This window comes from Stegodyphus dumicola, chromosome 2, assembly GCF_044657685.1.
Source record: "Stegodyphus dumicola isolate Sdum_Otavi_A_Nest chromosome 2, ASM4465768v1".
NCBI lineage: Eukaryota > Metazoa > Arthropoda > Arachnida > Araneae > Eresidae > Stegodyphus > Stegodyphus dumicola.
The window spans coordinates 250,773,448-250,796,845 of record NC_140769.1 but is presented as its reverse complement, the minus strand read 5'-3'; the positions used below and the strand labels follow the sequence as shown (position 1 = coordinate 250,796,845).

Below are 23,398 nucleotides of genomic sequence, written 5' to 3'. Positions count from 1 at the left end.
AATATAAGCATTTTTTTCAATGGGTAATTATAAGAAAAAAGGCTTGAACACTCAAAAACAAACAAATTTGCTGAAAATATTGTTCATTTTAGTGAAACCACTAAAGAACAGATATGATTATAAAAGTAAAGTAATTTATAGTATTTAGCACTTTTTTTTTATTTCCTGTTCTTGTATTCTTTAATTATGTAATTTTCATTTCAGGCGGGGGCCTCTGAAATTTTGTGGATGTTGTCGTGTAACTAGATACTGCAGCAAAAGTTGTCAGGTGAAGTATCTGATATACAACTTCTCTAAGTAGATTTTAGTATTTAGTTTGAAATTCGTTTATTTACGAAACTTCATTGGTACTATTCCGTTTTGAAAGCCGTAAAAAAAATTGCAGCGAAAATGTATGCGCAAAAGCGCCAAATATAGCAAATGCGCCCATTTAACAGTATGCCAGATCTAGCGTACGCGTTGATTTCAGATTGCGTAAGTTTATATAGTTCTATATTTCTTAAGACCCCATTGAAATACTAGTTTAATTTTGAAATCCTTTTTTGATATCCTATCGATTTAACAAATTGGGAATTGCCCATGACGAAAAGTCTGCGATAGAATTTTGGGTAAAGTTCAGAATCACTCACTGCTTGACGCGTTTTTAAGAATTGCACATACTCGGTATCCATGTACACATCGACTTATTTTCACTTAAAAAAAATCCCAGAATTGCACAAAAATGGCACTGCGCACACCCTTTATCTCTGTACACATCGACCTATTGTCACTTAAAAAGTAAAAAAAAAAAAAACTGACAAAAATTCAATTGTTTTTACCCTTGTAAAAAGCGGCAAACAAATAAGTGGGCGATTCTGAACTTTACCAAGAATGGTTTCAAAGAAAAGGCATCATTCATTATAGAAAATTATGTTTGAACAACCAGCGAGATGACATTATGCTTTAGCGATAATTCGGTAGCGAAATAGCGATGCAGGCATCCATTCAGTTATGGTTAGCATTTTTTATATACTAAATTATAATAATGATCTGAATAGTTATTTACTGTTATGCTTCCATTCAGTCATGTTTAGCCTTTTATATATAAATTATAATAACAAAAAAGTTAACCTTTCATCTAAATTAAAACATCAATCTTAGATAGTTATTTACGATTATACTTCCTTTCTTGAGTTAGGGTTGCTGCAATTATTTTTGGCAGCACTGACATCAAAATAGCTTGGCGATTTTTTACGGCCCTCAAAACCGAATAGTACCCTATCATTATATTTTTAACAATAAAACGTTATTCGAAATATAAAACAGAAAAAATAAAATTAAAAAAACTATATTTGTCTTTTAACAGAAAACCACACTGACTACCAATAAGTATTTGGACACCTGTGATAGAAAAGAAAAACTAACTTTATTCAAAATCAATAGTTGGTAGAGCCTCCACGAGAGTTAATTACAGCGTGAACCAACCCTCCAGGGCATACTTTCCACAAGTCTTTGTATGACAGCTAGTGGTATTTTCTTCCACTCGGCTTGGAAAAGACATAGAAGTTCCTTCACCGATTTTGCACGGGTAGTGCACCCCTGAGTTCGGCGATGCAACTTGTTCCAGAGGTTCTCGATAGGGTTCAGGTCTGGAATCTGGGCAGGCCAGTCCATTCGATGAACTCCATTGGCACCATACCAAACCTTGGTTAACGTCGAAACATGACAACTGGGTTGTCGTCCTGAAAGTAACAGGGGTCCAACCCGTAATACTACCACAACGTAGGAAGCACATTGTCATCCAAAATAGTGCAGTAGGCATCGGAGTTGAGCTTACCATGAATGGGGCCTAAGGATCCCAGCCCAGACCAGGAAAAACACCCCCAGACCATAATTCCACCTCCGCCGAACTTGACTGTTGGCACAATGCATTCTGGCCTCCAGGTAGACGCCAGACCCAGACCCTGCCATCCGAACGGTTAAGGGTGAACCTTGATTCGTCACTCCAAAGAACCCGTTTCCACTGATCTACGGTCCAATTTCGATGTGCTTTGCACCACATTAACCGAGCAGCGCGGTTGGACTTTGTGATCAAAGGCTTATGGGCAGCAGCACGACCATGAAAACCAAGCAGATGTGCTTCCTTACGGATAGTATTCATTGAAACAATACTCCCGGATGCCTGTTGAAACTCCTCGCGGATGAGGGGCATCGGTTGGGTGCGGTTCTTCCGAATTTCTCTGGACAGCACTCGTCGGTCTCTATCTCCCAGTTTCGTTGGTCTGCGGACTCGGGGCACATTCTGACAATCACCGCTCACCTTCCACTTCTTAATCACATAGGCCACTGTCGATTTTGGGTACTTCAGATCGGTAGAAATGTCCCTCAAGGATCGACCACATTTGTGATACCCGATAATTATACCTTTCTCAAAATCAGAGAGCTCCGAACTGCGAGGCATATTGCATGCGACTAAAGCTGATGCTGTTTCCTACGCGATATATACAGGCGGAGTTCGTGACGTACCTTAGGACCGCAGATATCGTCATTTGCATAGGTGTCCAAATACTTATTGGTAGTCAGTGTATAGCTTTCTGCGTGGCTAATTGATATGAGTTGGCTGTATAATACTCGTATTAAAGAAATTAAATCTAGGTCATGCAGAGGTTATGTGGGTCATGTAAAGCAGCGGTCGTCAACCCTTAGAACTTCACGGACCACTACATATATAATTTTATATTTGGCGGAACACTAATATGAATAATAAAACCCCTTCAAATAAGATCTTGAATAAACAATGTATTAATACCCAAAAACAATATTCAACTTTCCAATACATGTCATTCTAATTTTCATTTGTTAATATAATTTTCGAAACATTTGGTGTTCTGAAGCACGCCTTTATGGAAATTCAGGCTACGCCCTTGATTATGAGTAAAAATTAAAATACTATTAACAAGTACAAAATTCTTATTCTTCTACAGAAAGCTTCACATTTCCATAGACTGAAAAGGAATTTCACGAAAAGCTAGAACAAACCGGCAAACGCAAAGCAATATCAATAAACTAAGTGTTCTGCTGCGAATTTTTAATTATTGCAAACATAATAATCATTGCTTACTCAGCAGTGGCGCCATCGGTCAACAGTTAGACAAAGCGAAAACTTCCAGTGATTGAATTATTGCAGGTGATTCTCATAAGAATCCATCAAGTTGCCTATTGACACGGAGAAAAACTCTTTTATTAACGGGTGCAATAGTAAATGCTTGTAATTCAAAAGGAAAGAGATTTCCAGTTCGCGCTATTATTTATAACAGCATCATATCCATGGATGCCAACTCTCACTTTCAATTGTTGCTAGATACACCTGCAAAAATAGCTAAAAAGTCGCTAAATTCAGAAGGAATTTCCCAAAAAGTAGTAGCTGAAACTTTAGAAAAAAGTATAATCCATATTCCATAATAGGTTTTGTCACTAGTCACTTTTTAAACTGAATCCTCATAAAAATATAAATAATGTCCCAATTTTTTTGCGGATCATCAAAACGTTTTCACGGACCACCGTTAGCGATCGCTCATGAAAAGCATTGCTCAGGATTGCTGGCATGAACGCAAGATTGTGAAACTTAAAATTTCATTCCATGATATTTTGACAGTGATAAAATAAGTCATTGGACACTGCTGCGACAAATAGGCTCAGAGCGAAGAATTTTTGCTTTGTAATTTAGTTCGTGACTGAGAAATGTATTATTGTCATAATTGGTACTGCCTTATAGCCACAGAAATAACATTTAAGTGATAATTGAAAATATATATTGTTGCGTGAGTGCGGACGGATTCGTAATAGATTGAATGCACACAGAATAATAGATAATAGGTTGATAACATTTATTTTTATCAAAAGAAACACATTACAATTCAGGAACCTTGCACAAAATTAATAGCACAGCTCTTCTCTGTATCAAAGAGTGCAATCAATAGTTACACTTCAAACTACTAAGAATGTTAAACACAACACATTAAAAGGAGGAGCTCTCACGGATATCGTAGTACTCCGATGATGTTTTGGTGTTTACATTCAGAGTGATATTTGAAAGGATCAAGCAAAATAAAACGTGTAACATTACATCATATTTTATTTTATTAAATAAAATAATCATTTCAGATGTTTGAAATGAAATGTATCTATCTGTATGTCGATTTTGAATTGGATCGTTTTTTCTTATGTAATTTTCTGATGATAAAATAATTTATTGGTTTTACCATTATTTTTCAAATATATTTCTTAGTTATGGTTTTGTCTGGAGGTTATGCAATGAAATTGCTGGAAGTAATATGTTATTTTATCTTTTAAGATTCTCTAATATTGTATTCCCCTTTTAATTCTTTATTTTCTTGTTGCACAGTAGTTAACTGCACATTTTTATGTTCATCCTCCATACGTTCTTTTGTGCGTTGTGATAATTGCCTATGCTTTAGAAACCCAGCTAAGTATGTATGAGGAGTAGCGAGCATAACTGGCGCCCGGGGCAAAATACCTTTTCGGCGCCCCTTCCCCCGAAAAAACACAGTGATATGATGAAAATCTTGTTTGGAGACCACCATAGTATATATATCAGTGGCGTAGCGAGGGAGGGCATCATACAATCCCTTGCCCCCCCTCGCTACGCCACTGATATATATATAAAGAGAGAGATTTTAATTGGCAATAGCCTTTTTATTTTTCATTTTAATTTGTTTTCCTTTCTGTCGTAAAATTAGTGACATTTATAATATCTAAATTGCGTCATTTTAAATTAATTCGTATCCTATGATATTACATAACGCTGCAACGCAGGTACGTTTTAGCCAATCAGCAAATAAGATTTCAATGGAAACCAAAATTTTTTTAGAACCAAAATATTTTGACACTTTCCCAGGCTTTCTGCTAAGTGCAGACTTCCTTCTTTCCCGCTTGCTTGCTTCCAATTAACACGTAGCGGCTTACGACTCTCATCCATTATCTGAAGATATACCAAACGTCCAAAAATATGGGGTACAGATTGTATCCATATTATACTGTAATTTTGTTACATCCCCTACCTGCAATCTAAAATGTGTTAGGAAAAAAAAAAAAAAAAAAAAAAAAAAAACTAAGCGCATCTGCACTTAAGGTTGTGTGAAATCGCCGTTCAAAACGTAAGGTTTCCGATCTGTATAAGCCCTGCTGAAATGCGAGTTCGCTTTCTTTACTCAGAGCTTGGATAGCTCGTATCTTGTTGCTTCGCTATGTGTTTCAACGTTTCAAAATGTGATAAGTGTATTTAGAATTCAGGGGTGCTTGTGTCGCGTCCGTTGTGATATGTGAAAAGGAGAAAATATGCCCTGACAAATTATTCTTCAAGAAGAAAACGTTATGTGTATTGTTATCTACAAAGTATTCAACGTTTGTAAGTTTCACTTTCGTCTGCACAATTAAGCCAGGCACTATCTTAAAACCGTCATCTGCGATTACAATTTTTGTGTCATCTCTCCCGCATTCTTAAACCATTACAAATAATGTGTGCTTGTGTGTATGTTTGTGCGCTTAATAATTTAAACGTTGGGGGAAACGTAGCTACATAAAGAAGTAGTGGACCAATCTAATATTTGTTTATTTTCATTGAGAACTGCTTCTAAGCCAACCTAGATAAATTGGCGTTGAACTTTTATTTTTGAAATGTATTTGAAAAAACACGGAGTAGCATACATTATCAGGTTAGCACCAACAGAACGGGAAAGAAAAATGCGACGTGTTCAAAATGAAGTCGACGTTCAGAATGGTACAAATTTTGTATATATATAAATAATTTTTGATAAATTATATCTACATCTAGTATCTCATGTATAATGCAACATGAAAGGTTTTAAGAAAGGAAGCCTCACCGGCAAAATAAGGTTATGTCGGCAAGACCATTTAGCATTGAGGTAAATGGGAATCTCGCCAATCGCCAAGCTAGCGTTGGATTTGACAACTAATTTTTTTCACCAAATTTGACGAGAAACAGCCAAACGTCGCCAGATTTGGCCACCATTTGGCTACATTTTGGTCCAGTCTGTGTATCTATATAACTGTTACTGTAATTCCCTATATGACTATAATTGGTACTGTAATTGAATAATTGTAGTTGATCCCTATGTTTAAATGTAACCGTATCCGTCATCTCCGAAAAAAGACACTTCAATGATTTCTTTCTTAATCAACTGCTCTCAAACCACGGAGCATTCCCTAGCTACTTCAACAGATTCAAACTAAAGACTCCACCCAGTCGCTGTACATGTGGACAAGTAACAGCGGATGCACTGCATATGATTCTTCAATGTCCGAGTTTGGACAGAAAAAGAAATGAACTTTTTCCTCAAACTTTGACTTTCGACCTTCTATGCAAATTAATTCTATTAGACAAAGGTCGCCAACTGCTTTCCAAATTTATGGAATTCTTGTATTCTAATGAGAACACAATCTATGTATAACATAAAATATTTGTGGCTTGAAAATGTATTTCTAATATTCTGATTTTCTATTATATGCTTAATTTTTTGTATTTCATTTTCTGTCAGAATTGTAACAAAACTCATGATATCTTTCAATATTGGTCTTGTACACTATTTTTGTATTATCTATCATTCTGTTGTCAAAATATGATTGATCACTGTATATATAAATTTTTGTAACTAAAGATGTTGGCGAGGTCAATACATCTTTTAGTTAGCGGACCTCAAAATTTGCTAGGACTTAAATTACAAATAACTGATTTTTAAATTTATTAAATTTTCTTTAGCCTAGCTTTGGCTGATTAGCTAATATTCTTAGCATATGGCTCCGGTGATACCTCAACACTGAGGTGCGGACTGGATATTCCATTCTTATGTTATATCAAAATATCAATTATAGTAATTAATAATGTAATCTTCAACAAAAGTGAGTTTAATTTTCATTATTTTTTAATTCCAGAATTTTATTGCTGTACTATGTAGAAATGTTTTAGGAAATCTCAAAAATGCACTTGAAAGAAATCAGTCCAGGCAGTGAGCGGTTTGTTTGAGTTGATTCCAGCAATCCCACTCCTTTTTCATTTATTTCTGCTTCCCCCCCCCCATCTTTGCACACCGCTCTTGATCCATGCTTTTCCAAACGCATTCATCAAGGTATAGTCAAGGTCATCAAGGTTAGTGGGCTGTGAATCGGTAAGTTAGCGAACGGTTCCAATCTGTTCCCTTAAGGGAAGCGGTTTTGACCATCTCTAGTGTCAAGCAGAGTCGAGGGGCACTTAGAGGCAAAGAAGGAGATAAAAGAAGGTACCTCCTAAAGTTCCAACTTCCGCTGGATGCGCCGCTGATTAACTTGCAGGATTGATTTGCAAGTTTTTTTCCGGCTGTCTAAGTTAGTTGCTATAGAGCGCTGAAAGTAGAAGAATGCATGGGTGAGACTGTCAGTCAGGATTCCAGATATTGAGAGGGCACGACTACCTTGTCATGTGATATGTGAAGCAGTCGTTGATACGTTGCGAGATTCCAGATTAGAAAATCTGAAGAAAACATTAAATATTACATAAAAGGAAATTTTTCTATTACTCATCAAAGTAACATCTTATGGAATTAACCAAATTTCATCTCTTAATACAATCTATAGCAGTCCTGTAAGTTGAAATTCGCAGTGCATGACAACGTAATGGGGCTGATGTAAACAGAATCATGTTTTCATTATTACATTCGAAGATGTATCAGTAAAGCAAATATGCAATTAATTTTAGTAAGAGTTAACAAAATAACAGAATAAATGCAGAACAAATATTAACAAAAAATACCCATATACAACTTCAAGGTGTGTATCCCAGAGCATACTTAGAATAAGCAGTCACATATCACGTGAGCGGAATCAAGCATTCTGATTCACTTAGCGTATACTTGTCCAAAACTGATGAAAAGAATAAAATAATAGGCTGCGATAGCGAAAAATCACTATTTTTCCCATGTTCTTCAAATACGATAAATATAAGGAACATTAGAAATTTCAGTCCTAAAAATGCAGGAAGTCCTAGAACAAGGCTGAACATAGAACTCGAGTTCTTTACTCATGTGGGGAGGTCACCCTCCCAGGTGCTGACTTTTAGAAATGCTTCTTGAGTATTGAGGAAACGCAATATTCTAGGGTAAAGTAAAAAGGAGAAAATAAGGGTAAAATCACTATGTAGAGATCAAAATGTCCACTAACTTGGTATTAGGTGGGGGAAATTTTCGTTTCCACTAAGTATGTATGCTGGGAAAGGTCGAAGAAATCTATCGTTGGTGAGAACTTTATAGTGAAACATGTTGAAATTATTCATGAAGTTCCACTCCTGAGCATTTTTGAAGAATTTATCGTTAAGTTTTCGCAGATATTCCGCGATGGTATCTATTTTGAGGTCCTCATGGAGGAGGGTCTTGTTGCGGACATAATTGTGTGCGTTCGTGGTAATACGCAGGAATTGATTTTGCACGATTTGGAGTTTTTTTTACATCTGAGTCTTTGGCTGCCGCCCAAACAGAAGCTGATAAGTCAAAATAGGTCTAATTGTGGAAAGATAGACGAGTCTCTTCTTCTCCAAATCCAGTCTAGAGTATTTACCAAGTATAGGAAGCAAGCACTTGATAATTTTGAGTGCAGTGGTTCGAATATTATTGATATGGTTAGACGGTAAGACGATCATTAACCCCTTCGCGCCGACTGTCACGTATACGTGCCAGCAACGAACGCACTTACCTACCGGCCGACACGCAGGCGTGCCAGAGGATTGTTCCATTCTCTACCGACTGTCACGTATTTGTGCCAGTACTTTGGAACGTGTTTCAAATTATAATTTCTGTCACAAGATGGCACTGTATGTCCATATGGTTTCAGATACACGTAAATTAGACCTTCTACTCGAAATGAGAGAAGCATGACTCACATACACGTGTTTTTGATTATATAAACAAACGGGGAAATAAATGTTTCCGAATGACGTGATTTATGACGTCTCTTTAAATCGCACTTTATTCGCACGTGGTAGTTGTTTACTGTAAGTAGAGAAGTTTTATTTGCTCTAAAGCGTTGGGTATTTCGGTTTGCAGTTCAGTTTTTAGAAAATAATTAGATCTTGTTAGACGTGAATTCTTTGTTTTTATCGTTGCAATGTCGAAGCGTCGAAAATGTTTAACAGAGCATGAAATAGCAGAAATGATGCAAAATATTTCAGATATTGATTCTGAAATTCTGATATTCTGATATTGATTCTGAAAGATTAACTGAAAGACATTTTCCAAAACTTTGTTCAGAAGAGACTGATAAGAAAATGAGACGACGATGCTTCGTTTGTTCACATTCCCGGGAAAATCCTCCAAAACGGCAAATGAGTTATTACGAGTGCAAGGAATGTAACGTAGGACTGTGTGTAGATCCCTGTTTTCAAATTTTTCATACGGAAAGAGAATTTTAAGTAATATATTTAGTTTTCAGATGTATAATGTTAAAATTCATAAAATGGTGAGTAATTAAAATAAAATGTGTAAAATATGCATTTAAACAAGAAATAAGGTAATTAAAGTATATATATAAAAATATTTATAAAGCATAAACCGTTTAAATACTCTATAGAGCATTATTAAACAATGCGTTGATACTTCGGAAATTTCATGGATTTAGGCTTAGTAGCAAAAAAGCCCCCGGCCCCAGCGATAAGCGCGCGTTTTCGCTACCCGGATCGAAGGGGTTAAGAGTGACTCTGAGATATTTGGCACTATAGGAACTCTTTCATTAAAGTGGAGAAGATTTTTCTTCAGTTGCTTATTTCTTTTTCTTCTGCGAATGATCAATAATTGAGATTTTTGAGCATTAATCTTCACTTTCCAATTCGCACACCATGACTCGCCCTCCTAAAGAGAGTTAGTTACCTGATGTGTTTATAAAAAACAACGCCTCATCCAAGCAGTAGCAGTTTTCTCATTATTTTCCACTTATGTAGTTGCTCTTCTTTGTACGGATATAAAATTAAAGTGTCATCTAGTTTATCTGGTTAATATTGCGTTTATCTTTTTTTTTTTAGTGTATAAAGAATTTTCCCCCCTCCTTTCCGCATGCCTTCGTGGTGTAATTGGAAGCATACCCGATGTGTACTCGAGAGGTTCAAGGTTCGAGTCCCGGCGAGGGCAGCTGCAGAATTCTTCAGTGACCTAACTTCGAATTTTAATGACTCTACAAATGATATCCAGTGCTTTTGGGTTATCAATGTAGTACTGTTGTAAAATTTATCATCTGATGGTACAGTAAAGGCCCAGCAGTGGTCGAGTGATAAAGTCCCTGAACACTGGTAGATCAGTAGAACCATTGATTCCGAGTTCTTAATCCTGCTAACGGGTTGGCTGCATGGACGTTTTTGTGGTTTTCCCTATGTGCAACGTGTTAATATGAGCCAGTTTCCCTTAAAAAGTCCTCCACGAATGTATTCCTTCTTTCCATATAGTGCCTTAGGGCAGGACACATAAATAATACACTACTGGCCATTAAAATTGCAATGCCATGAAGGAAAGCAAATACAAAAAATATATGTATTGTACGTAAACAATATGGCATGAAGATAAAATGATTAAATTTGTAAGCAGTTTGGGAGTTTACATGGGTGCGAAATTAGTAGAAACAGCTGCCACCCTTGGCAGCCAAAATGGCCTTAACCCCATTAGGTATGGAGTGGAACTGGGCTTGGATGACAGAAACGGGCAAGTCATTCCATGCTGCTTCAAATCTATGCCCCGCTTCATCAAACGCATTAGCTGGAGAGGAGTGGCGGGCCAGTCTGTGAGCAACCAATGGCCAGATGTTTTCAATGGGTGGCAGATCTGGAGATCGTGCAGGCCAGGGCAAAAATTGAATAGCCTGTGTATCCAGGAAGGTCAGAACAGGAAATACAACACGTGGTCTTGCTTTATCTTGTTCGAAGAGGGCGTTTGGCAGGCCTCGAATATGTAGCACACAACCGCTGGACGTAAGATGTCAGAAATGTTTCGATCTGCATTCAAATTGCGGTCGATCCGAACTAGAGATGTCCGTGTCGTTTACCCAATGGCTGCCCAAAGCATGACACTCGGTGCATGTCCCCTAGGCCGATATCTAATGAAAAGAGGCGACGTGCTGTCTCCTCGGAGCCTCCAGACACGTATACGACCATCAGAATACTGCACACAGAGCCGGGACTCGTCTGAAAAGACGACATTGTGCCACTCCTGTATCCAACTTTGTAGTTCGGCGCACCAGAATAGCCGTCTCTCTCCATGCTAAGGGAAGCCGAAGAAATAGTCGCCGTGTTGATAGTCCTTCTACTGCAAACGTCCATGTATGAGCTGAAACGTATGAGCTGATACTGGGCGTACTGCAAACATGCGCATTTCCTAACTATTGTCCGTGATATTGGTTGTACGGTTTTTCAGGACTGATCTCAAAGTGCGTCTGTCCTCTCGAGCGTTAGTCATGGGGGCGTTGAGATCCTGCATGCCGTTCAGTATGACCCTCAGCAATCCATTGATTCCATATTCGCATGAGAGTAGTTGGATGTCGACCAGTGCGACGGGCGATATCACAGAATGATAATCCAGACTCTCGATACCTGCCTCTATCAAATTCCGACAGTTGCTTTTAAGCCTTTATTATTATTATTCGAGGCATGACACGATATTCTGACCAAACTTGTACCTCACAAAGCGCTTTCCGAATGAGAAATACACTGCACAACTTTTCTTTTATGCAGTGCTTTAAATGTCATTTATCTCTCTTGCGTCATCTAAATCCGCTGAATCCTCTCATGTGATTTTGACGTTCGTCGGATCATTCCTTCCTGGTATTGCAGTTTTAATGGCTAGCAGTGTAATAATAATGTGTGGAGAGACTGATTCATCCATTTGACATTAGTTCCTGTGAAGAAAACTGTTTCGACTTGCGAACATTTCGGTTGATGAACCTTGAGGAATGAATTAAGTTCGTGAATCGAAGTTTCAGTGAATGATGGAAGTAAACATAAATACATGTCTACTGCTATATAAATGACAAAAACGTGCTTGAGCTGAATCTTGTACTTGAAGCCAAGCTTAGGAGTTGAATGTCTTTGATAGAAACAAACAAATTGTATAAAATCTCCCTTATCACGCAGATAATTAATTATCTGCAATATAACTTAAATATATCGATGGTATCTCTCTCAATATGCGTAATATTTACCCAGAATGTACAAGTTATCATACATACTTGTCTACCAAATTCTGAAAGAAAAACAGTATATTTTGAACATGTGTATATAAAAATTATTTTCTTTAAATGTTTATAACGGATAAACTATTCATTGTTTTCATTTCAAATTTCAATTTTTCTGAATTTGTAACATATTCTGTAAATTGTGTTAAATTTAGTTGAAACCTTTGCGTGTCACCAGAGTCACGTGCGAAAACAAGTGGAATTTTAAAAGAAATCTTTATATCTTTGTGAATTTACCTTTATTTGTGAAAATTATATATTTCTTAGTTTTTTTTTTTTTTTTTTTTTTTTAATACAAGGTGACCAAATATATTTTCTTTTTGTTAGTGATTTTATTTTGAGCCCCTAAATGCTTGTTTGGTATCTTTTGTTGTATAGTGTCTTTACTCGAAATTCTTGCAGCAAATTTAGGTTTAAAGCAAGAAGGCAAAATTCTTGCTTTAAACATAAGCCCAGCATACACCAGTAAACCAAAGTCATGTATGTCCGATAACAGCCATCTCGAATGTGTTGTTTGGAAAAGTGTAGTTGGCTGTGATCATTCGATATATCTGTATTTGAGGTACTGAAAATCTCATCACACATCGACGCTCTGAAGTGTATATTAAGTAAAACGAAGTTTTGAGCATTTTACACCTGTTCTCTTTTACTGTCGTTACTGCAAACTGTATAACTAATAAGCATGCAAAGTTATAAGGTTATTTTCGATGTCAGGAAGCTGAAAAATCTGCTATATCGTCGCCGGGACTCGAACCTGGACCTCTCGAATGCGGGCCGAGTGTGCTACTGTTAACCTTTTGAAGACGGGATGGCCATTATAGTGGCCATAGAGTCCTCTCTTTGAAAAGACGGTGTTCTCCACTTTAGTGGCAACCATGTCTTTTTCCCCCATTATCCAGGCTAAAAAGTGGGGTGAAATGTCAAATTTGACGTTTCTAGGGTTTTAATCACTTGTCTCTTTCAAAGTTCTTCCTTTTGCGACATAGATGCACCCCTCTGAGAATCCATTAAACTACACACAATATTTGTTGCAAATAGGAGGTGATTTCTTAAAGGGGTTAAGCATTCGGTTCAAGATTCCCCGTCCTTTGGTAGCTATACCAAAACTCCGTCCTCAAAAGGTTAAACCACGAAGGCATGCAGAAAGGAGGGATCCTTTTAAAGGGCGATTGGGGATTAGAGAACCCAATCATCAAATCCTGGTGCTGAAGAATAATCATCCATTACCTTTTTTCATTTCGGGCGCCACTGTAGAGTCATTAGGATATTTTTGATGTCAGGAAGCTGAAAAATATACAATGCACTCGCCGGGAGTCGAACCTGTACCTCTGAAATACGCGCCGAGTGTGCTATTGTTACACCACGAAGGCATGCAGAAAGGAGAGAGGAAAATATTATAATAAGTTCTTTATATTCTTTGTTTTTTCTATCTGTCTTGTATTTCTAGTACCCTCGAATGTGTTTTCGGACTGCATTCCTATACTGTATAATTTATTAGTGTAGGCATAACCTCATAATTATACTCCCAAAATATAATTTGAACATTATGAAAAATGTTTAACAGCTCCGATTATTTCACCAAATGAGAATCTATTCTCCTACTTCTATAGTTTTTTTAATTCACAAAACCATCTCTAGAAGTTTTGGAGCGCTCTTGTAAAATATTTTGTGAGACAAAATGGCAGAAATAGAAGAAACATTTAGTATTAATTTACGTAGGAAAAGTATTTGAGTGCAGAGGAACCATCAAATGATTTCAAATGTTCTCCTAAAATATGAATAAAATAACATTATAACAATTAATGGTATGTATAAGTAATAAATATATGCTCTTTGTGGAGAGAAATAATGTATGGACAGTGTAGTTTCAAAATTGAAAAAAAACATTAACCACTAAGTATTATCAGGTTCAATGTTCCTTCAAACCTTCTTCCTGCTTGACCCAAGAGACTTCTGCCGATACATTTGAACCAGTTAAGCGCTTGGCCCCTCAAAGCGCTGGTAGCTAAGGTAACTTTTTGAAACTCGTGCACGGGGTAGAGCATGAAGTGGTCATCCAATTTTTCCAAAAAACTGGTTACCGGTGAGTTTCCATTAAACGTTGCTTCTGGTTTCATCGAAGCGCGCATGGTCTGGACGATGTAACCGAATCCTTCCAGGGCGGCAGCTGGCATTTCTGGATTCTGAGCCGTTTCTGCAGGCAGCACAGGTTCTTCTTGAAACTCGACCATGGTTATTCTTCTTCGTTGGGCGCCACTTTCAGGTTCAATGTTCCTTCTAACCTTCTTCGGGAACATACAAGGACCTGACTCGGAACAGAGAGCTTACTAAAGCTATGTTCACTAATTGTGGTAAGTAGACAGGATACAAACGAAGGGTATACAAAACCCTTTATTTTTCTCTATATACAATAACTTCCGTACTTCGGAATACACTGACCCTCCACTCGGGGTCTAACGTAAAAAAGTATAAAAATAAAACTAAACTCTAATTTAACTTTAGAATAATACACGTGGAAGATTGGCCTTATAATAACAGGAAGCGTATGTAGCACAGAGACTGTGAACACTACAATACGTTTAATTTATCAAGAGGATTAAAACCTCTGGCCTGGAAGGCGAACAGCAACTGCGTAACTTCTAAGGTAAGCGGCCTGCGTTGACTTACTGCTTCCTCTCCCTCGCTTGGCAAAAAGGCCACACTTAAATACTTGGCGTTCGCCAGACAAACTTTGCATAAAAACCTTCACGCTATAATTGTGGCCGGAAGTAGAAAATAAGAAGTGATAGTAAAGATTTAAAATAAAATAAACGTTAGTAAAACTTAAGATCCTTACATACTTCCCGCCAGAGTTAATTAGTTTGAAACTGAGGTCTAAAACGACCTTGTTGAAAACTTTTAGCTCTAGAATCTAACGCGAGGCCAACCTTTTACAAACATAACTTAGCTAGAAACTAGAAATTTAAAAGAAAGAAATTTGTTACAATAGCAGCTCCCAGGATATACAACAATCTTTTTTTCATCTGTACTGCATCTAACCAGGAGCTTTTATTCAATTCTGGTTCCTTCCAGAGATCTGGAAGGAAAACTAGTTTAATGAAGTGTTACACAATGACATGGCAAGTAACATATAGAATTATACTGCTCTTAACATTCTTATTTCATTCATGACTATTTTAATTATCTCTCCCCGTGCTCTCTGACATGTGTTGTAAAAGAACACCAAACACGAATGTGTTTCTGTCTGCGTGTGCCACACTTCCTCCTGCAATCAAAACACTAGCGTGTTAAAATTCAACATAACGAGACCTCTTAACACACCCTACTTTCAACTCTAAACCCTGAGGTACTATTCTAAAAGTGGCTAACTCTAAAGTGTAGCGTCAGAGAGCCTAACTACATCATTCAACCTTTACCATATATTCGCCATGATTTAATCTTTACAGTCACACGAATAACAAATTTTTAACATTACTTTCACTTTTACCATATCACGGTATTTCTTAACATTTAAAATAACAGTTCACATGTATATAAGAACATATCAACATGCCGTTAATTTTACACATTTGAAAACATACATTAGTAGTACATTGTTAACTTCTATTCTTTTCAAAGCAAGTGCCAATTCTTTCTACATTGAAATAATACTACATTTCAAAAAGTCTTTCAGACTAAAACTTCTTTCTTGCTAGAATGTTTTAAATAAAATTTATACAATAACTTTTTACAATATTTAAGTCTTTACACAACGCTATTATACATCAACTTTAGTTTTACGCACGAGTAATTTAAAAACATAATACGAAAATCGGTCACAACTCATTTCTCGCCTTTTGGCGATAAAGGTAGATCTCGCATGAGGTAAAACTTCTTGAAATCTGCCACTTGCAGTAAGAATGAAAGATTAACTGAAGTTTGCAAACTAACATAAAATTTTACTTATCTTTGTAATATTCGGACATCCTTTTCTGGGCCCAGTCTTTAAAGGTACTGCAGATAGTAGCTTGGTTTATCCTCCTTCTTGTACGGGCTCGCCCTTCAGTGCTTTCCTCTGGAAGCTTCCTTTTTTCACCAGTACGGCCACCCTTGAATACTTTCCTTTTCTCCTCTGCTTGTGGTCTTTGCCGTTTGATGGCAGCTGATCTTGGCGGAACCGGGAAACTTCTGTCGTGATCCTGCTTGGACCTCGTTGTTGGCCGTTCAAACTTTTCTTGTACTTTTTCCTCCGCCGCTGATGGCCCTTCCGCAGTTCGTCGACTTTTGCTGCGGAGAGTTCTGTCGGATGAGCAGATCTTCCGTTTTAAAGCCGGGTTATAGTTGCCGTCATTTCTCCTGGTCTTCTTCACATACGTCGTCCTTCTCCCTTCTTCATTCTGGGGGTGTTCGTGAACTCTGTTTTCTGGACGGTGGAACGGCTTCTTTTTCTTGTTACCTTCCATTTTTCCGCGGGGCAATTTTCTTTTCACTTGCTTCTGTCTCTCATTGGCTTGCCCTTATACTTTTCGTTTTTTCACCTCTGGAACTTGTACCTGCGGTGTCTCCCGTGCCGGATCCTGCAAAAGATCTGAAAAGATTTGCATTTTATTACGATCGAAGTAGGGCTTGATTTGATCAATGTTTGCGGAACAGGTTTCACCATTTCTGGCTTTTAAAACTACATCAGCGTGAGTTATTTTTTCTATAACATATGGTCCTTCAAATCGTGGAAAAAATTTGGCAGTTTTATCTTCTGGTGCTGAAGAAAGTGAATGCTTAATTTTTAAAACTTCATCCCCTACTTTATAAGTTACTCCCCGTCGTTTCAAATCATAATATAATTTCTGTTTTCTTTGTGCTACTTCCGTATTCTTTTTTGCTTCTTTTATTAGTTTTTCTATATCACCCATTTTAAATTCTGGGGCTCTTTGTTGCACATAAAATAGTTTATCTAACGGTGTTATAATCTTTCTGCCTAGAAATAACTCAGCAGGAGTTTTGCCCGTTGTATCATGTTTTGCGGTCCTAAGGGCGAAAGCAAATTCATTGACATAGTTATCCCAGCTTTTATGAAAATTTTTAACATAACTACGGATAATTTTCACTATATTTCTATTGACCCGTTCCGCTATATTTGATTGCTGCCGATACGGGACCATTTTTAAATGACGTATGCCCAGTTTTTGGCACATGTCTTCAAATATATTACTTACAAATTGAGGACCATTATCCGATATAACTTTTAGGGGCGCCCCGTATTTTAAAATATATTTATTTAAAATAGAATCAGTAACTAATTTCGCGGAGGCTCGTTTTAAGGGAACAATTTCGGTCCACTTACTAAAATGATCAACCATAACAAGGAGATAGCGACTTTTATTTAACTGACTTTTTGGGAAAGGGCCCAATAAATCGATGCCAATTATTTCATTTGGAAATTCGGATTTAATACTATTTAAAAACCCGCCCGGGCGGAAATTAATATAATTAACGGCTTGACATGTTGGGCAGGACTGGACATACGCCCTTGTTAACTTTTGCAGTTCAGGAAAGTAGACTGCCTCGCGTACGCGTTGGATAGTTTTTCGAATACCAGCATGAGAAGCTAAAGGGCTGTCATGGAGCTCATGCAGGATATTTAATCTAAGACTAGCTGGGATAACAGGTCGAAATTCGTTGTTGGAATTCGTAGTTTTTGTGTAAAATAATAGACCATCTATTAGTTCGTAATGCGCCGCCCTATTTCTTATCGCCACAATATCTTGGTGGCTAAAATTTTCAGGATCCTTCAAATACTCATAAATACTTCCAAACTCAGGATCCTTACCCAGTTCTGTTATTACAGTTTCTCGGGAATTTATTGTACACGCTGTAAGCATTGCAACTTTTACGGTATTACCCTGTTCGTCTAATTTAATTCGTGATAGGGCATCTGCTACATTTTCCTTTCCGGGGGTATGCTTGATTACCAGATTATATTCTTGCCGCTTGAGTGCCCATCTTATTAACCTTGGGGATAAATTTTTCCCTGAGTACAATCTAGTTACCGCCGCATGATCAGAGTATACTGTTATCGGCGCCTTTCCAAAATAGACTCGGAACTTTTGCACTCCTAACAGAACTGCAAGTGCCTCTCTCTCGGTCGCGGAATAGTTTCTTTGTGTTTGATTTAAAGTTCGGCTAAAAAATGCCATGGGCTGCTGATTTTGCGAAAGTACCGCTCCTACCGCATAATCTGAAGCATCCGCTGAAATTTCTAAATTTTCATCCTTTTCAGGAAATTTCAACACAGGGGCTTGCGTTAATGCTTGTTTAATTTTTCGAAAGCACTATTGGCTTCGGCCGTCCACGGGAATCTTGCCTTTTTCCTTTTTAATTTTAACAATGGCTCAGCGATAGCCGCAAAATCTTTTATAAAGGACCTATAATATGAACAAAGTCCTAGAAAAGAAGAGAGCTTCTTTGCCGTGTTTGGAGTCGGATACTTTTGTACAGCGATTATTTTTGATTCATCTGTCTCGATCCCTTTTTGCGATATTTTGTAACCTAAATATTTTAATTCAGGGGCTGCAAATTTGCACTTTTCGACATTAACTTTTAGACCGGCCTCATTTAATAAAGAAAACACCTGTCTTAAATCCTGTATATGTTGGTCGAGATTATCACTAGTAATAATGATATCGTCTAAATAGATAAATGTGGACTTTCCAAGAACACGTCTTAACACAATGTCCATGCATCGCTGAAATGTTGCCGGGGCGCCTGAAAGGCCAAACGGCATACGCAAAAATGCGTAAGTGCCAGACTTGGTTATAAAAGCAGTCTTAGGCACGTCCTCAGGCCTCACCCCTATTTGAAAATAACCAGTCGTTAAGTCTAAAGTCGTCATAAATTTGGTTGATTTTATGTTCCTTAAAATTTCTTCTATGATCGGCAACGGATATACCGGATATTTCGTTATGGAATTTAATTTACGGTAATCAATAGCGAATCTCCACCTTTTTGGATGCTCCAAAGGATAATCATTATTTTTCTTACATAAAACCACCGGGCTAGCATAACTACTTGAGATGGGCGTTATGATCTTTTTACGTAGCATATCGGTAATATGCCATTCTATAATTTTTTCCTTATTCTTATCATACCGGTATGGTTTTTGACGAACTGGCAATGCATCTCCGGTGTCAATACTATGGTTAGTAACCTGAGTAAATCCTGGAATATCACTAAATAACGAAGCAAATTCACTTACCACTTGTCGGATTCTATCTTGCTCGTCATTAGGCAGGTGGTCAAGATTTAACCTTGGCGGTTCAACCTTTTCTACACGCACTGGTTTCATTGTCAGCTTAAGGGACGCTTCATTAAAATCCAGTGTAGCTTGTGCGCCTGAAAGAAAGTCTATTCCTAAGATCAAATTTGCTTGCAGATTCTTTACTATAAAAAACATCACCTTTACTTGTTCGTCCTTGATACGGATATACAAAGGTACTTTACCTACGCACTTACATTTTTCCCCTTGCGCCGCTAATACTGTCGTATTATCCGCATTATATATGCGGTATTTGCGAAAATACTTTCTAAAAAAGACTTCTGCCACATAGGAACACTGCGCGCCGGTATCCAGGAGTGCGGTGGCCGGGATATTATTCACCAAGACTTCAATCTTCGGAAGAGTCAAATTTTTCACCATTACTGTATTTAACTTGTAGGAAGAGGGGTTTTCGTGGCCTTCGGATTTCCGCACCCTCTCGTCAGCAGAAATCCGTTTTAGTTTAAATTATTTTTCCTTTCCGTGCTTTCCTTCTTTTTCCCCTGGCCTTGAGACTTTTTTCCTGGGTTGCTATTGAACTGTCGACGTTCGCCGGCTGTTTTTGAATGCTCGGGTTTCCTTGCCCACTGATTCGCTTTTTCTCTGTAGCCGTATGCTTGAGTTTGCTGTAGTCTTGGCGTACCAAATTGGTTTCGCTGTTGATATTGGCGTCTTCTTTCGACGTCCGCCGTTCTTCTACTTTCAAACTGGATTGCTAGCTCAAATAACTTTTCCAGTGTAGTCGGATTTCTTAATTCAATAAAGTCTTGCACTTGGGGTAGTAACCTCGGCAAAATCACTTGAATTATTTCAGGATCCGGACGGTTTCCATACAAGAGTTTGAAAACGTGAATTTTTCTTAAAATAAAGCTCGAGAGGTTTTCGATTCTTTGTTGATATATACTAAAAAGTTCCGTTTCTAATTTCGCACGATCCCTTACAACAGGGAAGGGCAGTCTTGAAATTTTCGTAAGTATAGGTGGGACTTCCTGCTTGACCCAAGAGACTTCTGCCGATACATTTGAACCAGTTAAGCGCTTGGCCCCTCAAAGCGCTGGTAGCTAAGGTAACTTTTTGAAACTCGTGCACGGGGTAGAGCATGAAGTGGTCATCCAATTTTTCCAAAAAACTGGTTACCGGTGAGTTTCCATTAAACGTTGCTTCTGGTTTCATCGAAGCGCGCATGGTCTGGACGATGTAACCGAATCCTTCCAGGGCGGCAGCTGGCATTTCTGGATTCTGAGCCGTTTCTGCAGGCAGCACAGGTTCTTCTTGAAACTCGACCATGGTTATTCTTCTTCGTTGGGCGCCACTTTCAGGTTCAATGTTCCTTCTAACCTTCTTCGGGAACATACAAGGACCTGACTCGGAACAGAGAACTTACTAAAGCTATGTTCACTAATTGTGGTAAGTAGACAGGATACAGACGAAGGGTATACAAAACCCTTTATTTTTCTCTATATACAATAACTTCCGTACTTCGGAATACACTGACCCTCCACTCGGGGTCTAACGTAAAAAAGTAAAAAAATAAAACTAAACTCTAATTTAACTTTAGAATAATACACGTGGAAGATTGGCCTTATAATAACAGGAAGCGTATGTAGCACAGAGACTGTGAACACTACAATACGTTTAATTTATCAAGAGGATTAAAACCTCTGGCCTGGAAGGCGAACAGCAACTGCGTAACTTCTAAGGTAAGCGGCCTGCGTTGACTTACTGCTTCCTCTCCCTCGCTTGGCAAAAAGGCCACACTTAAATACTTGGCGTTCGCCAGACAAACTTTGCATAAAAGCCTTCACGCTATAATTGTGGCCGGAAGTAGAAAATAAGAAGTGATAGTAAAGATTTAAAATAAAATAAACGTTAGTAAAACTTAAGATCCTTACAGTATACGTCTTAAGGTCCAATACATTATTTTTTCCTCCTGTGCAATTCAGATAAATGAAACAGCTTATTAAAATTACCATGAGCTCGTATGCTGCTTCTACTTTTCGACAGTCATTATATAAAAGCCAAACCTTTCTGCTTAATAGCGAAAATTCTTTTTAAATTCTTTTCATTTCGAAGAAAAGTACTGATTTTCATTTTTCCTAAAAGAATAATTTAATAAAGTTGTAGCGTTCTTGGAATTCTAAGTTAATGTTGGAAGTGAAGAATCTAAGAACTGATAAGCGAATTATCGCTTGATTTCGGTAACAAGAAACAACAAGATAGAAGGGTAACTAACCCTTTATTATTCCAATAAGATTTAACAAAACTCCGCCTGGGAGTGTACAAGCAAAGCCCGCACTTGGGCTTGAACTTAAAAGACTAAGAATTAAACTAAAACTAAGATTAACTAAAGAAGTATAGCCGAAGCTATCAAGGTTCAAATCGAGTTGGCCCCTTAACTTGTTTGACTACGAAGCTTAGCAAGGGCCTGAGTACGGCCGAGCGTAATAACAGCTTTGAGAGAGAGAGTGGCCAAAAAGGCAGACGCGCGTAAATCAGAAACTCTGATTCTCTCTAACTCAGTAAGTAACTTCGTGGTTTAAATACCGCTCCTCCTCATTAAATATTCAGAAAGATTTCTAAACTACGTTTTGGCCGGAAGTAGTAAGTTGAAGTTAAGAATTTGACAGGAAAGGAACTTAAAATAAAATTAACATAATCCTTCCATAAGTCAGCGTTAGTTGATCTTCCAGGAAAAGCAGTGCTTTTTTGATATTGACACTTAATTATCTATTTTTAGAAAGAAGATTGGAATGATCACAGATTTGAATGCAAATTTCTGAAGAAATTACCAGATGATGAATCTGGTGTGTTTATTCAGTTCTTGGGGAAAGTAATTATGAAAGTTAAAGTGAGTAATATTGACTTGTTTAAAATGAGATTTAAGATGTTAAACATTTGATATGTTAAAAAACTGATTTATGAATTGAGAAATACAGCATTAAGAAGCAAAAGCATGTATGATATTCCATTTTATATCAGTTAAGTGTAATGTTTTATGCATTAAAAAGTAAGTTAAATACTCTTATTACGGTGCTTCTGGTTCTTAAACTTTTCCATATTTGTGACAAATTATAAACCGGTGTACGGAACATTGTAACAATAAGGAATTAACCTCTATATATCTGTTAAGCATTAATGTCTGTATATCTGTAAAACAGTAACGCTTGTATATATGTCTTACGGCTAATCAGTTTTTTCACTCAGGAAGAATATACATGGTATCAAATTTTTTTTTTAAATTTTAAACAAAAGTTTTATTTATTTATTTTTTGTCTGTTATATATAACTTTCATAGACTCGTTGCCATAAAAATTTGCGCACCAAGGAGTAATTGTGGGATCGTTACGAAACTTGGCATGCAGGTACATATCGGGTAGTTATGCAAGTGATTAAAAATGCAGCATTGTGTAATGTCACTAGAGGGCGTTGAACTTCGTTCTTCTTGGAGTATGAAACATGTAAGCAGAGCCTGTTTGAGTGTACTAGGAAAACGCGGACACTTTCGCAAAGCATCTGAGCGAGCAGTTCACTCCGAATGTACTGCCGAATAATAATGACTCAGATATTGACAACTTTGTTCAAGAATGGCTTGATCTTAGCACACCGAACAACACGATTAAGCTCACTACTCCTTTAGAAATAAAAGATATCATTAAGCACACCAACTCAAAAAAGGCGCCTGGAAGTGATAAAATAACGAACAGAATGATGAAGAACCTGTCCCACTGTCTAATCACCAAGCTGACTAGCATCTACAATGCTTGTTTGACGCATTCATATTTTCCAACCCCGTGGAAGCATGCAAGCATTTTTCTGATATAAAAACCAGGCAAGCATCCCGATGAACCGGCC

General features: G+C 37.5%; 1 protein-coding gene across 1 annotated transcript in view; it reads left to right on the top strand.

Moving 5' to 3' along the window:
- Positions 1–23,398, top strand: part of LOC118198853 (histone-lysine N-methyltransferase SMYD3-like) — an 89,606-nt gene that overhangs the window by 9,894 nt on the left and 56,314 nt on the right. The window contains exons 2-3 of the mRNA XM_085812012.1: positions 205–268; positions 22,284–22,394. Of these exons, the coding sequence (XP_085668138.1) occupies positions 205–268; positions 22,284–22,394 (175 nt within the window). The remainder of the gene's footprint in view (positions 1–204; positions 269–22,283; positions 22,395–23,398) is intronic.